Below are 14,493 nucleotides of genomic sequence, written 5' to 3' on the forward strand. Positions count from 1 at the left end.
TCTGGCTTGCTTCCTCACATGAATAGGAGTTGGAGTTAGGCAGAAGCCCTAGAGCAATTTAATGGGTGCTGAGAAGCCGGTGGCTGATGTGCCTTCTCATCTCCTGTGAGAGTCCAAGCAAATCATTCCATGCCCATGAGTTCTCTCATTTCTCCTGCTGGGCAAACCTGTGCAGAGAGAAGGTGTGAGCTATTCTTTTCTAGAATCATGCCATTTGCTTTTCAGTAAGATTTTAATTGTCTTCATATTTGGCTTTTAGTGTTACACTCTAGGAAACACCCTTACGGATTCTTGCAGTCATAGCAACATACTAATTTACTGAATGTGTGGAGTTTTTTGTTTTGTTTTCTTCTCAGAAATGCATTGAAAGGTGATGTTTTCACAAGTATCCAGACAAAAGAAGACACAAGAAGAATACTGATTATCACCAGACTGGAAATACAAGTTGTGAAATTTAGCAACTCCGAACTATAATCAAAAACACAACTTCTGGGTTGAAAACGCCCAAAAAGCACAACGTGTGCAAGTGAAAGACCCTGAAAAGCGTTGAACATAGCAGTTTTTAATCCAAGCGCGGCACAAAGACCTTGCGGTGAGGATCTGTGTGAACAACCTTGAATGACCCCCGCTTGCCGGGGGCGCTCGGAAAGGAGGAGGGGCCCAGGCCCCGCCCCGCCCCGTCCCCCGGTGGCCTCAGCCCATGGGTTGAGCGCGCCGCACCAATGCGAGGGCGCGGCGGGGGCGGGGCTGGGCGGCGCGCGGCGGGGATTGGGCAGGGCAGTGGGGCGGGGGCGGGGCGCGGTGGGGCGGGGGCGGGGCGCGGCCCCCCGGCGGAGGCGGTGGCGGAGCAGGTGAGTGGGGCCGCGGGGCTGCTGGGGACAGGTGCGGCCGGGAGCGGCGGGCGGGGGGGCCGCGGCGGGCTGCGCTTTATAGGTGCGTATTGGGCCTCGGGGGGGATAAAGTGTAGTTGGAAGGTAGCTTTTTGTAGTAAATCTGATAAACATCCCCTGCTTCTGGAGCTTGCTTCTAATTTCCGACCGCCCTTTTTTTCCTTCCCCCCCCCCAATAATATTCCCCAAAACGTATGTGTCTAATACACAGAGTCTAGAGTATAGGAAAGTGTTGTCATTTTTGCTCATGGGGAATCTGCTGAATTAGCCCTGGTAACCAGCTGCTGTGTTCGTCTGATATGCAAAAAGATTCGATTTCCTAGAATATTATATTTCAGCTAGGACATTTTCTTTTAAATATATATTGATAGATGTGAGTCCATCGTGTTTTTGCAGGGAAAAAAAAATCTGATCGTGGTTTTTGCCACGCTTGTTTAATCACAATTCCGTTTCAGTAATTCCAGAGCATGCTGATGAAAAACATCAAACAACTGTGAAATATTGATGCTTGAAAGGACTCTACTTTATATGAAATTTAGCCTATGAACTGTATATTAAATATGTGGCTCAGGTACTGAAAGGAAAGAAAGTGCTTCCAAGTGAATTGATGGGTTGGTATGGTCTTTAACAGAGTATTTCATTGTTAAACTTTGAAATTTGGATTCAGGTGAAGAGTATGTCTCTGGATTTTTCTGTGCAGGTGATTTTTAAATTGTGTATTTTGCTTCAGGCTCTTGTTAAGAAGCTCACTAGGGCTTAGGAAAGCAATGTGTCAAGAGTGTCCTGAACCAATTAAAGTTTAGAGGGGTCACAGGAACCTTGTGTATAAAGAAGCTTCAATAGCTAGTAAGTGTTTAGCATAGGAGTAAGATTTCAATAGGTGTCGTAATTCAGAAACATTAGCGGGCCTTTAAGGTCTGTGGGAAAACTTCTGAACCTGGAGAGGTTCTCAGCTGCCAGCAGCACTCTCTGTCATACCAGAGTATAGCTGTTAGGGCAAGGACCTAAGCAAGCACTCATTCAAGTCGCCTCACAGAAAGGTAAAATTTACTGACAGTTATTGATCTTTAAACAGGTGAAACGTATGGATCCCACATGTGCTCTGACTCAGTACCACCCTTTCTCATCTACCCAGTTCCCAGGTTTAGTAATCACATGGTTGTCATGTTTCTGCACTGTTTGGTAGGATTACTGATAAACTGGATGTGTATGGGCCTTGCACAAAATCCCACATGCTGCCAGCAGAAGACAGGCTTTTTACAAGTGCTCAACAGCCTGAGCAGAGTTTTCAAGTCCAGTATGCTGAGCTCTGCAGAATAACCAGGCTGTTTCATTACCTGAGAGCCTAAAAGAAAGCTGAACCCTGTTGATGATTCTCAACCTGCTGACCAGGACTCAATTTCATGACTCTTCAGTCTAGTCTCTAATAATTTGTTAGGGTTTCTGTGCTGGATCTTTTATGTCCCCTTCCTCAAAAGGACTGACAAATGAGAAATGTCATGAGGAGTCCGTAGAAATATTCAAAACTTGACTGGATGAGGCTCTGAGCAGCCTCATCTATGCTGACCCTGCTCCAAGCAGGGATGGAGTTGGACTGAATGATTTCAAAGGTCTCATCCAGTCTAAATTATTCCAATTCTGTTATTTGCTGAATAAGAGCCTTTCTGTCTTGGCAAAATTCTTGCTGGTGCTGTAACTGTTCCCAGTATGAATTTGTGGTGCTATGTAAAGTTAAACCAACAAAAATTGCTGGAGTAAGGTCCCACACTCCTAACCTTGGTACAGTAAATCTCCTGTCTTTCCTGTTCTTATGCATGCTTATCTTTAGATTGGTTCATTACTTGCATTATAGAAGCCTTGTTGTGAAGGTGTTGATACCTGGAAAAACATAGACTTCAGGGTCAAATCCAAGCCAAGCTTTTTACCTTTGGCAGTATTTTAAAATCTTTCCGCTGAAAGACAGGTTACTGGTTAGTATTTCTACTTAGGATTATTAATAAGTTATGTAAGCTTTCTGCACCCCGTGTATCTTCTTGCATTCCTTCTTTAGGATTTCTGCCTCGTGAAGTTAGTGAGGGGGAGCATTATATTGCTCTTCTGATTACTTCCAAAAATAAGCATTTTAATTCAAATGTATGATGGGGTGGAGATTTCTACAGAACATACTATGTATTTTGAATGTGAGGATGGCACATTATCCTTGTGGTTGGGCTGATCCTGTTTGAGATCTTTCTGCTTTGGCATCTAGACATTTTCCTCCTTCTTGATATGTTGTATTGTCCTTTCTGTTTCAGTAGAAGTAAGTGCTGATTTCTGGTTTTAGTTAAAATATCAAAGACTGAACACCTACAAAACCAGCAACTGTTAGCAAATTCTCTTCAGAGTAGTAAACTACAATATTCCATGTGTTTTAGAATCCAAATCTTCCCATAAGACACAAACAAAGTTTATGAAAAAGATTTTTCTCTTTTTCTTTTGGAAGAGGGATTACCAAATGTTCAGATTATGGGATGATAATGATCCCTAAGAAAATAAATATTTGGGCAAAGCAAAAAAAAAAATCTGCAATGCATGTTCCACGGTTATCTAGTAAGTCATTCTCAATTCTGACTCATTTCTGATACAGATGGGATTATAGCTGTCTTCTTGTTTTCTTCAGTGTAGCTAGTGTGTATCAAGCAAGGGATCTGACGAAAATGTGTAATTAGGCAAGGTCCAATACACATGATATTACTGCAGTAGCAATTACTCTAGGAAAGGCAATTCATTGCAGACACTCATTTTCAGAGGTTTATAAGAATGTGTCAGAACATTGGGGTTTTTTTTCCCTTTTGCATCTCATGTATAAATAACAAGCCATGTATTGTACAATATGGCTTAAAAGACATTTCCAGTTAGCACCAAGTTTAATGGAGTACTTTGGCATCAATAGTTTGATAATGTTTTGCTGAATATGAGATTGTAAGAGTTTGGGGGTCTTATTTTCCTTCCTAACCTCTTCTCGAATTTCCTGTAATCAGAAGGCCATAGAATGTTTTTTAATAACTTTTGTGATTCTCTTCAATCAAACTGAAAAGAATTACTGAGAACCAGCTGGAGTAATACCACAAATATTTTCTTTCATAGAGGAAAGCATGGCTGCCCTTCAGGAGAAAAGATCTTCTGAAGAAAGAAGACACAAAAGTATCCAAAATGGTGCTCAAACATCTCAAGGACAGTGGGGAAGAGCATGGTGAGAGAAGCTGATAACCCTAGTTAATCACTGTATTTCAGATTGGTTTATACCTACTCCTATGGTTGCCACTTTCCTTTTAAGCTTGACTCTATTAATAAAAGATGGTTGCACTGATCTTCCACAGAATGAGTTGTAGTAAGAGGTGCCAGTTACAGCAAGTTGTAAACAGTAATGCAAAACATTGCCTTGCCTTGCTTTGCCTTTCATGCGCTAGTGTGTTGACACTTTGTTGTTCTGCTGAGTGGTGTAATGTTGTAATGCCTTGTTACTCGTCAGCTGGAAGAGAAATTCATGTTGAAGTCTTTTTTTTTTTTTTTTTTTTTTTTTTTTTTTTTGCCAGCTTGTTTGGGTTGAATATGCTTATCTTTAAAGAGATATTTAGAAGCAAGGCAAAGAAGGTATCTTTGTTTGGATATTTCAGACCATCTACCAGTGCCCAGTTGTGTAAAACAACTATTTTTGCCAGAAGGCTTGGATTAAAGCACACTTCTGCTTGCAAAAAGGAAAACTCATCATAAAAATCAGCAACATTTGTTGTTCTTCAAAAGTGTAACAAAATATTTGCTCAGAGTTATAAAGTAGACATCCATCTGTGGTGCTGCCAGCTGATGTCTCCTGCTATAGCAAGATTCATGACCCATATCCTTGTCCTCAAAGTATTGTGCAAATATTAGAGTATTGTATTGCAACTGGAAACTGAGATGTGCATTTTTATATGGCTTGCCACTACAGACAGTGTGTGGTAGAAAAAGTTCAATTTCTAGCTGTCCAGAGTCTGTCTTTTCTGTGCTTCCAAGCTTTGCTTAATATGCTTGTGACTCTATTACCACCTCTAACTGAACCCTTTACAAATTATATCCCCAGTGACTGTCTTCATGTATTTGATGGCAATAATAGCCTGTTTCGGGAGGGGGGAGATGTTTTCTATTCTGTCACACTGATTCGCTACCATAGGTTTATTACAGTTTGTGGTAAAGTATGCAACTTGTAACTGTTTGATCTGAAGAAATTTGTGCCCTCAAAATATTTCCAGTTTTCACCTGGTTAGTCTAGAAGGTCCATTGAAAAAATATGCCTGTCTTAATCAGACCCACTGTTCCAATTGAAAGTTGGAAAATAAATGTTCTGTTTTGGATTACAGGGAAGTAGACTGGTTTTCTTTGGCAAGCATCCTTTTCCTGCTCATGTTTGCACCACTCATCGTATATTACTTCATAATGTCCTGTGACCAGTACCAGTGCTCCCTGATCACTCCACTTGTTGACTTGCTCATGGGGAATACACATCTGTCCGACATCTGGAACAAAACTCCTACACTGACATACAAGGCTGCTGGCATTTATATCCTTTGGGTCACTTTCCAGGTATGTTACTGAGTTACGATATAGATGGTAGTGGCTCTTTCTTTAAAACCAGCTGTTCGATTAATCCTTTTTCATGAAAGACAAGGGAATGTCACATGGGTTTTACTCTTTGGTGTTTCTTATTTTACATGGCTATTTGGAATCCAAACAAAGATTATATACTTGAAAAGTAAATACATTGAGCACAGGCCCAAATATTCCTTTGCTGTCAACAGAGTACGGTGTTCTAGTATGATGGATCTCAGTAGCTGTAGAGCTGTAAGCAGCAGTGCTGAATAAAGGCAGGACAGTGTGCATGTGTTTGTGTGTTCAAGCATGCACGTGTGTCTGTACTTGAGAGGAAACAAGGGTAGAACTAACTGGAATTATATGGAATTTTTAGGTGATTGAAACGTAATCTGTTGGGTGTCAATGATGTCAATCCATCAAAAAATGCCAAGAGGTTATATGGTCCTCAAATGGTTGGGGTACCAGTTTTGCTCTCCTGTGAAGGAAGTTTGCTTCACGAGCACAGTTTTTTGTTACCTAGTATGATATCACACCATGCTTAAACACTGTGCCCAGCAATGAATCGGAAAACATGCAGCCAGATGCATGCCAGTATTGCTTGCTCCCATAGCTGCTCTGTGGTCTGAGCATTTTACACAAACATAAGGTCAGATAGCATAGAAGAATGCGTTCTGGAAGAGCCCCTGATGAAAATACAGTTATTTTAATTAAATATATGATAAATTTTATATACTAAACACTGCAGAAGGGGTAGAATTTTCTGTAGACAGAATATAAAAGGACATTGATATATGAAGTATAACTTATATTTGTAAAATATCTTCATACTTACCAAACTTCTCCCATTTTTTCCAATTTGCCAAGCAACTTACACATAATACTGATTAACTTTAGAATTAAAGGATAACAACCTGAAGCTAGTTAGCAAATTTTCCTTCCACCCTGCAAAAGAAGAATGATAGCCATATATGAAGTATCTAAAGGGTGTATTACTAGTCTAAAAGCACATCAGTTATATCTTGCAACATTTGCTTAACCAATGCTTAATTGAAACTGCTGAGTATCATCTTTGGTATGTGTATGAAAGGGATAGTGCTCTTTGGGTTTTGTCTAGTTTCTCTCTGTTAATAAGTTCTTTCTCTTTTAGGTGATTTTGTATGTCTTCATTCCTGATTTCTGCCATAAATTTCTTCCTGGATATGTAGGAGGTATACAGGAAGGTGCTGTTACTCCTGCTGGTAAGGTATTCTTTAGAGTCTACCCATACTATACACTTCTTTTTAAATTATAGTATTTCTCTATTTAAAAAAATATATATCTGGACGAAATGTGGACATAAATGTTTTCACCTTTCTTATATGTTTATTTCAAACAACAACAACAAAAAACTTTGAGAATAACTTACAGAATTTCTGTTTCTTAGTGTTGGTAAAAATACTGATCGTGCAATTAGGTGATTAATTCATCCTTAAGTGAACTATGGCTAGTACCACACCAGCAATGGTGGAAAAATTCAGAGTGATAATTTTGGAGCTTAAGATCACTGGGGGACTATTGCTAATATTTTGCAATGCGGCTACACCTACTGCAGCTAATTTAACCTACGAGACTCAAGCTAAAAAAAAAAACTGACTTGAACTAAGTGTAACAAAGAATAACTTGAGACCTTAGTCAGTTTTAGGAGAGATTCCAAAACCACTATTTGCGAAAAGAGAGTGAAGAAAAAAGCACAGTCTAACATAGCCTGACAGTTACACCAGGGTATAATGAAACCTTTGTGAAGGTGCCATGTGAGCACCCTCCAAGTGTGTACATTTGGGAGGGTGAAATTCAAGGGAAGTGGGGAGAACTTGCCCATTTATTGAGCACTTGATTCAGCTTTCTGGATAAAAAGCTGTACTAGTGCAATATCATGGTAACATTCGGTGTTTTTTCCTTCTCTTTTTAGGTGTAGTAAATAAGTATGAAATCAATGGACTTCAGGCTTGGATCATTACCCATGTGCTTTGGTTTGCAAATGCCTGTTACTTCCACTGCTTCTCACCTACCATAATTTTTGACAATTGGATTCCTCTTCTGTGGTGTGCCAACATCCTGGGATATGTAGTTTCCACATTTGCAATGCTTAAAGGCTACTTTTTTCCTACTAATGCCAAAGATTGGTATGTGTTTTTTAATAATGAGAGAATACTGGGAGATCTGACATATACATTGAATGCTGCACAGAATAGTAATGAAAGAATGTATGTTATGGGCACAGACAGGTAGGCCAAGGTAGGACTGTGGTTCTTTACTTCATTTGCACCATCCTCTGTGTTTCATGCTGCATGTCATGTGACTGTGGAAGCCTCAGTATCATGGATACATCCATTCCTATCTGAGACTAAGAATAAGGTTATAGTTAGACAGTTCACAAGTAATACCGAGTGTAAAATAGAATGCTTTGAAGCTCAAATTTATCTTTACTAATGTAATACTTTGCATCAATTTGTCCAACGCAAACATGACCTGATTTTATGATTTTTATTATCATTACATTAAATGCCTTGGGAAATCAAGTGAAATGTATAGACAGAATAGCAATTACCTGAACTTGTGTATAACGGCATTAATTTGTAATCTCTTATGCTTTCCAGCAAATTCACTGGCAACTTTTTTTATGACTACATGATGGGGATTGAATTTAACCCTCGAATAGGAAAGTGGTTTGATTTCAAGCTCTTCTTCAATGGGCGCCCTGGTATTGTAGCCTGGACTCTAATTAACCTGTCCTATGCTGCTAAACAACAGGAGCTGTATGGTCAAGTAACCAACTCCATGATCCTTGTCAATGTCCTTCAGGTAAATTTGGAGGAGGAAAATAAGAAACCAAATTGGAAATAAACTAGTACTGAAGGAGAAAAACTCTCTGCCTTGAAATTGAACTTACACTATTTTTCTTGGCTTGAACAGCCTCATTCAGTGTTGATGCACTGGGACTTGTTTCTCTGGGTGCTTGTACTCATTCAGAGTGCCACTGACAATGCTCTAGTGCACTCATTCGTAGTGCTACCAGTGGTATGGGCCTGCCTGCATGAACAGACTTCAGTATAAGGTTAAATTAAGAGAAACTTTTCTGAACCTGTGTTCTAGAAACAGGTATAGCCTGATCTAGAATCCAAAGAGAACAATGGAAAAATTTTGTGACTTCAGTTGGAGCAAGATTGGGGCAGTTTTTTCTAAATGTAGCACCACATCTAGCTCCACTTTTTTGATGTGAGAAGGGTCCAACTATTGATCTCTCCGCACGTAAAAATTGCTAGTCAGGTTCTGTACATTCCCCTGAAATAGACCCCAAAGTAATTAGTGGAGATAATAGTTTGGATTTATTCATTCATATGTGCAAATGGGGGTCCTCTTGATAGAAGCTCTATTCCCACTGTTGGTATGCGTGACACTCCAAGTTGGAGAGAGTCAGGGTGGTCAAATGCAGGCACATTTCCTGAGTAGTGTATCCTTACAGTAGTACATGAAGAACATTTGCATTAGTTACTACTGCTTTAGCTGTATAGATGTAGTATAGTTCTTCCTTCTGTGTGTGATATGTTCCTTTTAATACCATATTTCTGAGGTGGTAAAATAAAAACACAGATCAGTTTTGAGAGATTACCACAAGACAGCACAGAAAGATTAGGTCAATGGTATTAAACAAGATGACTGATGACAGTGCTCTGTTATTAAGCAGAATCATTCTGTTTCAGGGTATTTATGTTTTGGACTTCTTCTGGAATGAAGCCTGGTATTTGAAAACCATCGATATCTGCCACGATCATTTTGGATGGTACTTGGGCTGGGGAGACTGTGTTTGGTTACCATACCTCTATACGCTGCAGGTAAAAATACGGTACAATAAGTGTTCGGGCTAAAAGGAAAAACTTTTCAGAAACATTCTCCCCAGCAGTTTTATTTGTATCTTAAGTTGCTTCTAGACATTTTGACAACGGGGTAGCCATCACAACATTCTGTGTGGGGAGCAATTCACCTGTAGGAGGGCCTGCTGTCCCAACATGCAATTGACATCTTTTCTTCTCCTCCTCCTCTTTCGTGCCCCTTTCTGTCACTGTCTATCATGTCTGTATATTTTTCTAAATCTTTTTGGTCTCTTGTTTGTATTCCTGTATGATTCTTTTATTCTGCTGCATTTGGTATGTACCCTCACAACTTCTCCCTCGTTATTGTTCCCACATTAAATGTAATTTTTGGAAAGGGAGAGGGGATGTAGGATGCAGAACTTCTTGAAGAATCTCTATGGTTTTACTGGTTCAGTGGATTTTCCTATTCTTTCTACTCACCTATTTTGGGCCACTGTAGGTCAAGGAATTAGTCTGGCATCCTGAGCATGCACTCAGGGTTGAGGAAAAGATGTATTTCAAGTAAATCACTGATTGTCTCTCTTCTACTCCTCAGGGTTTATATTTGGTTTACCACCCTGTCCAACTTGGCACAGCTAATGCTGTAGGGATCTTGATATTGGGATTGGTTGGCTATTATATCTTCAGAGTGACCAACCACCAGAAAGATCTCTTTCGACGTACAAATGGCAACTGCAAGATATGGGGAAGGAAGCCGGAATATATCGAGTGCTCCTACACATCCGTGGATGGGACAAAGTACTACAGCAAACTGATGACCTCAGGCTTCTGGGGATGGGCACGCCATTTCAATTACACAGGAGATCTGATGGGCTCCCTAGCCTACTGCCTGACTTGTGGGTTTGCGCATATCTTGCCTTATTTCTACATTGTCTATATGGCTATTCTGCTAACCCACCGTTGCATTAGGGATGAACACCGTTGTTTCAGCAAATATGGGAAGGACTGGAAGCGCTATACTACTAAAGTGCCTTACCGGCTAATACCAGGAATGTTTTAAGACTAACACAGAATCCAGAGGAAACAAAAAAGAAATTTTTTGAGGGATACAAAAAGAGCTTATGTGCACAGTTAAGCCTTCAAAACCAGTTTCTGTAGGAAACTCTTAATGCTCTGGAGGAGAAAAGGTGGCTGGACAGCAATTCTTCATGTACTTGAAGAACATGCTTCTAGTAACCAGTCACACTGTACGTAAAGTAAATGAAATGAGGCACTGAAATATCCTGATCTTTTTACAAGTCTGTTTTACCTTGGTACTTCCCCCCCTTCCCCCCCCCCAAATTAACTTGGAATTGAAGAAAAGTTGCATGTATTCATATTTCTGAAGTCTCTCCTATGCTGGGAGGAGGCTTTACTATTCAGAGTAGTAGGGTTCTCAAACCAGTTTCCAGTGAAATAGGAGTGGAGGAAAACAGGTGCTTGATCCGTTCATGAAAGCAGTTATGCAACATGGTTATGCACAGGTTATGCCTGTAACAGTTGTGATCTACAGTCAATAACTCTCAAAAGAAGGTTGTGGTGTTTGTGGCTTTTCAAGAGGTTAACTGGGGTAATACTGAACCTGATCATAAACTGGTGCTGCAGGAAGACTGGTATAAGCTCATAGAAATACTTCTGAAAGCTGATGTAAATTGATATAGCTGAATAGGTATATTTGTTTACAGCACTTGAGAGTTTGGTCCATGACCAAGTGAGTAGTATTTGATACTGAAACCAACTTGCTTTGCAGAGGTACTGAGCATACACTGAATTCTTTTATGTGGATAGAAAACTTGGTCCCCTATCATTTTTGCCTAAAATTCTATTTGTAAAACTTTGAGAAATAAATGCCTGGTTTCACAACAAAAAAACCACCTCCTTTTTTCTTTTTATATTTTTCTTTTCTTCTATTGTATAGTTATCTTTTAAAGTTGCAGGATTCAAAGCTCTTCAAAGAATGCAACCTCAAAAAGCTGATTCAACGACAGATAAAAGAGAAACAAATAGAAAAGACACAAAGGTTTTTCACACATAAATACATAGCTAGCTTTTACAGTAAGTAGGTGATTGTGTCAACCAGTTTCTTGTAGGAGTTGCAGGATTTTCATGGGAGCTCTAAATGAAGGGTCTTGGTGGATATGTGTTTTAGTTTTGTTGCGGTACTCCCTGAAAGGATAGGTTTGCCAGGAGAAAGTGTCTCTCAAAATCCAGAAAATAAATGCATCATGTAGTGTGGCTTTGTTTCAGAGCTGGATGCCTAAGTGTATGTAGTTCTTCTAGCTGTAGTGTCAATACCATCCGTAGACCTCAGATAACTTGTCACCATTTTGCAGATAACCGTTTCAATACAAGACACTGTTGTTACTGACAGCATTTTCATGGAGCTAGGAGGAGTTGTATCTGGTAACTCCTCCAATTCCTTACCAGAACACAGGTGACGTGTGTTAGAAGTACCCTGCTGTTCACCACGTTGCTGTGTCAGCAGAACAGGCAACCCAGTCTTGTGATTCTGAAGGGTCACGAGGCACAAAAAGGATGTGAGCCTGCATGCACCGCGGGCTGAGGCCTGCAGGACTGAGGTGAGGGGTGCAGAATTTGGGCACTGGCCAAGTTTATCTAGTGGTGTGGATGTGATCAGAGAAAGAGAATGCAAAGACATAAAAGCCTTGGATCTGTGAGCTTTTCTAGATAAGTGGTAGCAGTATTTCAATATAACAATTAAATAGCAGCAATTTCCACTCTCAAATCCCAAAGTATTCCTATGGAATAAAAAGCTATTTAAGTGTGTCTGATAAAGAGCTGGTTACAAACTTCATGTCATTATGTTGCCAGATACTGTTTAAAACCCACGTGTTTAAGCACTGAACTGGTAGTGCAACTGGCAGTGCTAAACCTGATGGATATGTTCAGCATTAGTTATATTGGTGCTTATACAGGTACAATTCAGTTTTTCTGTGTGTGTGACACTTATGCATTGATCTTACCATAAGGTAGGTGTCCTAGGGCCTACATGTTGCTTTAGGGATTTTTAGCATTTTGGATAAGTAATACAGTGGAATAACGGCTCTTACAAATCCTTAACATCAAAGGTCACTAGCTCATCTTACTGCATCTTCTGATTTCACCTGCACTTCCACTTTGGAGAGGGCGACACCATTTTCTTGCCCATCAGAAACGAAAAGCAGAATCTCTTCTACGTTGCACCCTGTACAAAATGCAGCAACTATGCAGTCCGTGAGCTGGAAACCTCAGCAATTGGTACCAAGTGGGCTGTTGCAATTTAATGATGCTTTTGGAGATGTTTGTGCCTGTAAACTTGTTTGAGCCTATTTGAAGTGGTGCCTTAGAAGGAGGAATTACTGCCACAGCGATGACACCCTGGCAATAGATGTTTTGCTGTGATAGAACATTCAAACTTTGTGCTCCTATTAATGAAAAGAAGAACTTCTAATGCAAATACTGAGAGAAAAAAATCAATGCCAACTGCCTTTACTGAAAATGTATAGTCCCATACCTTTAGCAGTTCACCAAACAGTGGTGCTGTAAAATGGTCGATTTGAGAGAACTCAGTTTGGAGCAGGGATAAAAAGAGCTGTGAGCTTCCAGTGCTGTTGGTCCCCATCAGGAATGCATTGCTTCAGGCTGACCCTGGTTTTGCAGGAGTAATTGGATAGTTTCTCTCCATAGCTTCCCGAAGGCCACTTGTTTGCATCTTTTTATTATGTAGCCTTGGAAATTGCACTGACAGCTTGCTGTTAATGCTAAGGCTATTTAAATACCACAAGATGATCTGGACTCTAAATCATGCTAGCCTTGCATGCCACAGTATGTTATGGTCTTTTCACTGATAAAGTCAGGATGATTAGTGGAAGGAATTGCCCAATTAAGGTGAATAAAAATATCAGTATTTTAAAAATAAAATGGAGAAATTCGAAGAGAAAGGGTGGTATTGTGAGCACTAAGTGCATTATGTATTCAAAGGCTTCTTTTAGGCAATTTGTGTTACATTTAATGTTAGTCCAAGGATTTTCTGTACTGTCTGACACTGGAGCATCGAAGCACTTTTATCTGTTTCTTTGCTGCAGCCTTTGCTGCTACTGCTGAGAATATTTTACCCTGCAGATAGCTGAGCTGCCACGAGTGAGAAGTCTTTGTCAGCCAGATTGTTAAACCCATGGCAGCAAGCAATTAGTTGCAAGATTGTTCAAGCAAGAGTCCGTCTCTAGGCCACATTCATATCCTTTTTGTTGTGAGGATGACAGATCCTGGTTCTCCAGGCTTTCCTGCTGTCTATACAGATCTTCATTTATATTTCACCTTCATGGCATGCAGACTGAGTAAGTATGTACTGTATATATACAGGGTTCTCCATCTTGCTGGGAAAGAAAGTGGTAATTCCATTCAGGTTTGTATTTCTCATAAATAAATTACTGTTTGGAGAAGCATGAAAATATATAATCAATGCTGTAAACAGTGTCCTACTGCTTTCATCCTTTAAAACTAAATCATTTAAAAGTCTATTAACTTATTCATCTTCAGATTGGGTGATGCCTGCATCACATTTTGTGTTATATGCATGGCAGTGCTGTTTGAACTTGTTTCCCCTAGAACATGAAAAAATATGTCAATGCTTATTTTACCTTGAAGAGTTTGTGGGTGAGTGTGTGTATTAGATTCACTTTTGCCCTGATATTTCATATTTATTAATGGTAAGCTGTTAATATCACCTATCAAGTTTTGAGAGCATGTGTCTCTGTGGTATGTTGGAAATTTCAAATATAAGGTTGCTATTATTTGTAAAACAGTATTGCTTTATACTCAGGTTAAAACTGATGGGAAAATATAGCAAAAGCTTCTGATAATTACTTGGAACAGATACAAAGTTACTAGCACAGTATTTTAATACACTTACTTTGGTTGGACTATTGTATGAAAAAAGGTAACAAATGCCTAGGTGAGCAGGGCACAACAGGCTAAGTTCCAGATTGCCACTGATCTAAGGAAGAAAATGACTTTCTTCTAGTGCATAACCATTATAGATTGTCAGCATCCTACCTACAGATGGAGCGGAGTGGGGAGAGGGGAACTTCCCATAATCTGGAGAC

General features: G+C 39.8%; 1 protein-coding gene across 3 annotated transcripts; it reads left to right on the forward strand.

Annotated features, from left to right (window-relative positions):
- Positions 1-832: 832 nt before the first annotated feature.
- DHCR7 (7-dehydrocholesterol reductase) lies at positions 833-11,041 on the forward strand. Of its 3 annotated transcripts, none has more exons than XM_064512833.1 (8): positions 833-851; positions 4,017-4,122; positions 5,267-5,489; positions 6,646-6,736; positions 7,447-7,660; positions 8,135-8,339; positions 9,239-9,370; positions 9,945-11,041. In XM_064512833.1, the coding sequence occupies exons 2-8, from the start codon at positions 4,025-4,027 to the stop codon at positions 10,407-10,409; spliced, it is 1,428 nt and encodes a 475-aa protein (XP_064368903.1). In that variant the 5' UTR covers positions 833-851; positions 4,017-4,024; the 3' UTR covers positions 10,410-11,041. The 3 variants fall into 3 exon arrangements, with proteins under 3 accessions (XP_064368903.1, XP_064368902.1, XP_064368901.1); XM_064512832.1 differs by having other exon boundaries at positions 834-933; XM_064512831.1 differs by lacking the exon at positions 833-851 and adding an exon at positions 856-882.
- Positions 11,042-14,493: the final 3,452 nt, after the last annotated feature.

This window comes from Dromaius novaehollandiae, chromosome 5, assembly GCF_036370855.1.
Source record: "Dromaius novaehollandiae isolate bDroNov1 chromosome 5, bDroNov1.hap1, whole genome shotgun sequence".
Taxonomy (NCBI): domain Eukaryota; kingdom Metazoa; phylum Chordata; class Aves; order Casuariiformes; family Dromaiidae; genus Dromaius; species Dromaius novaehollandiae.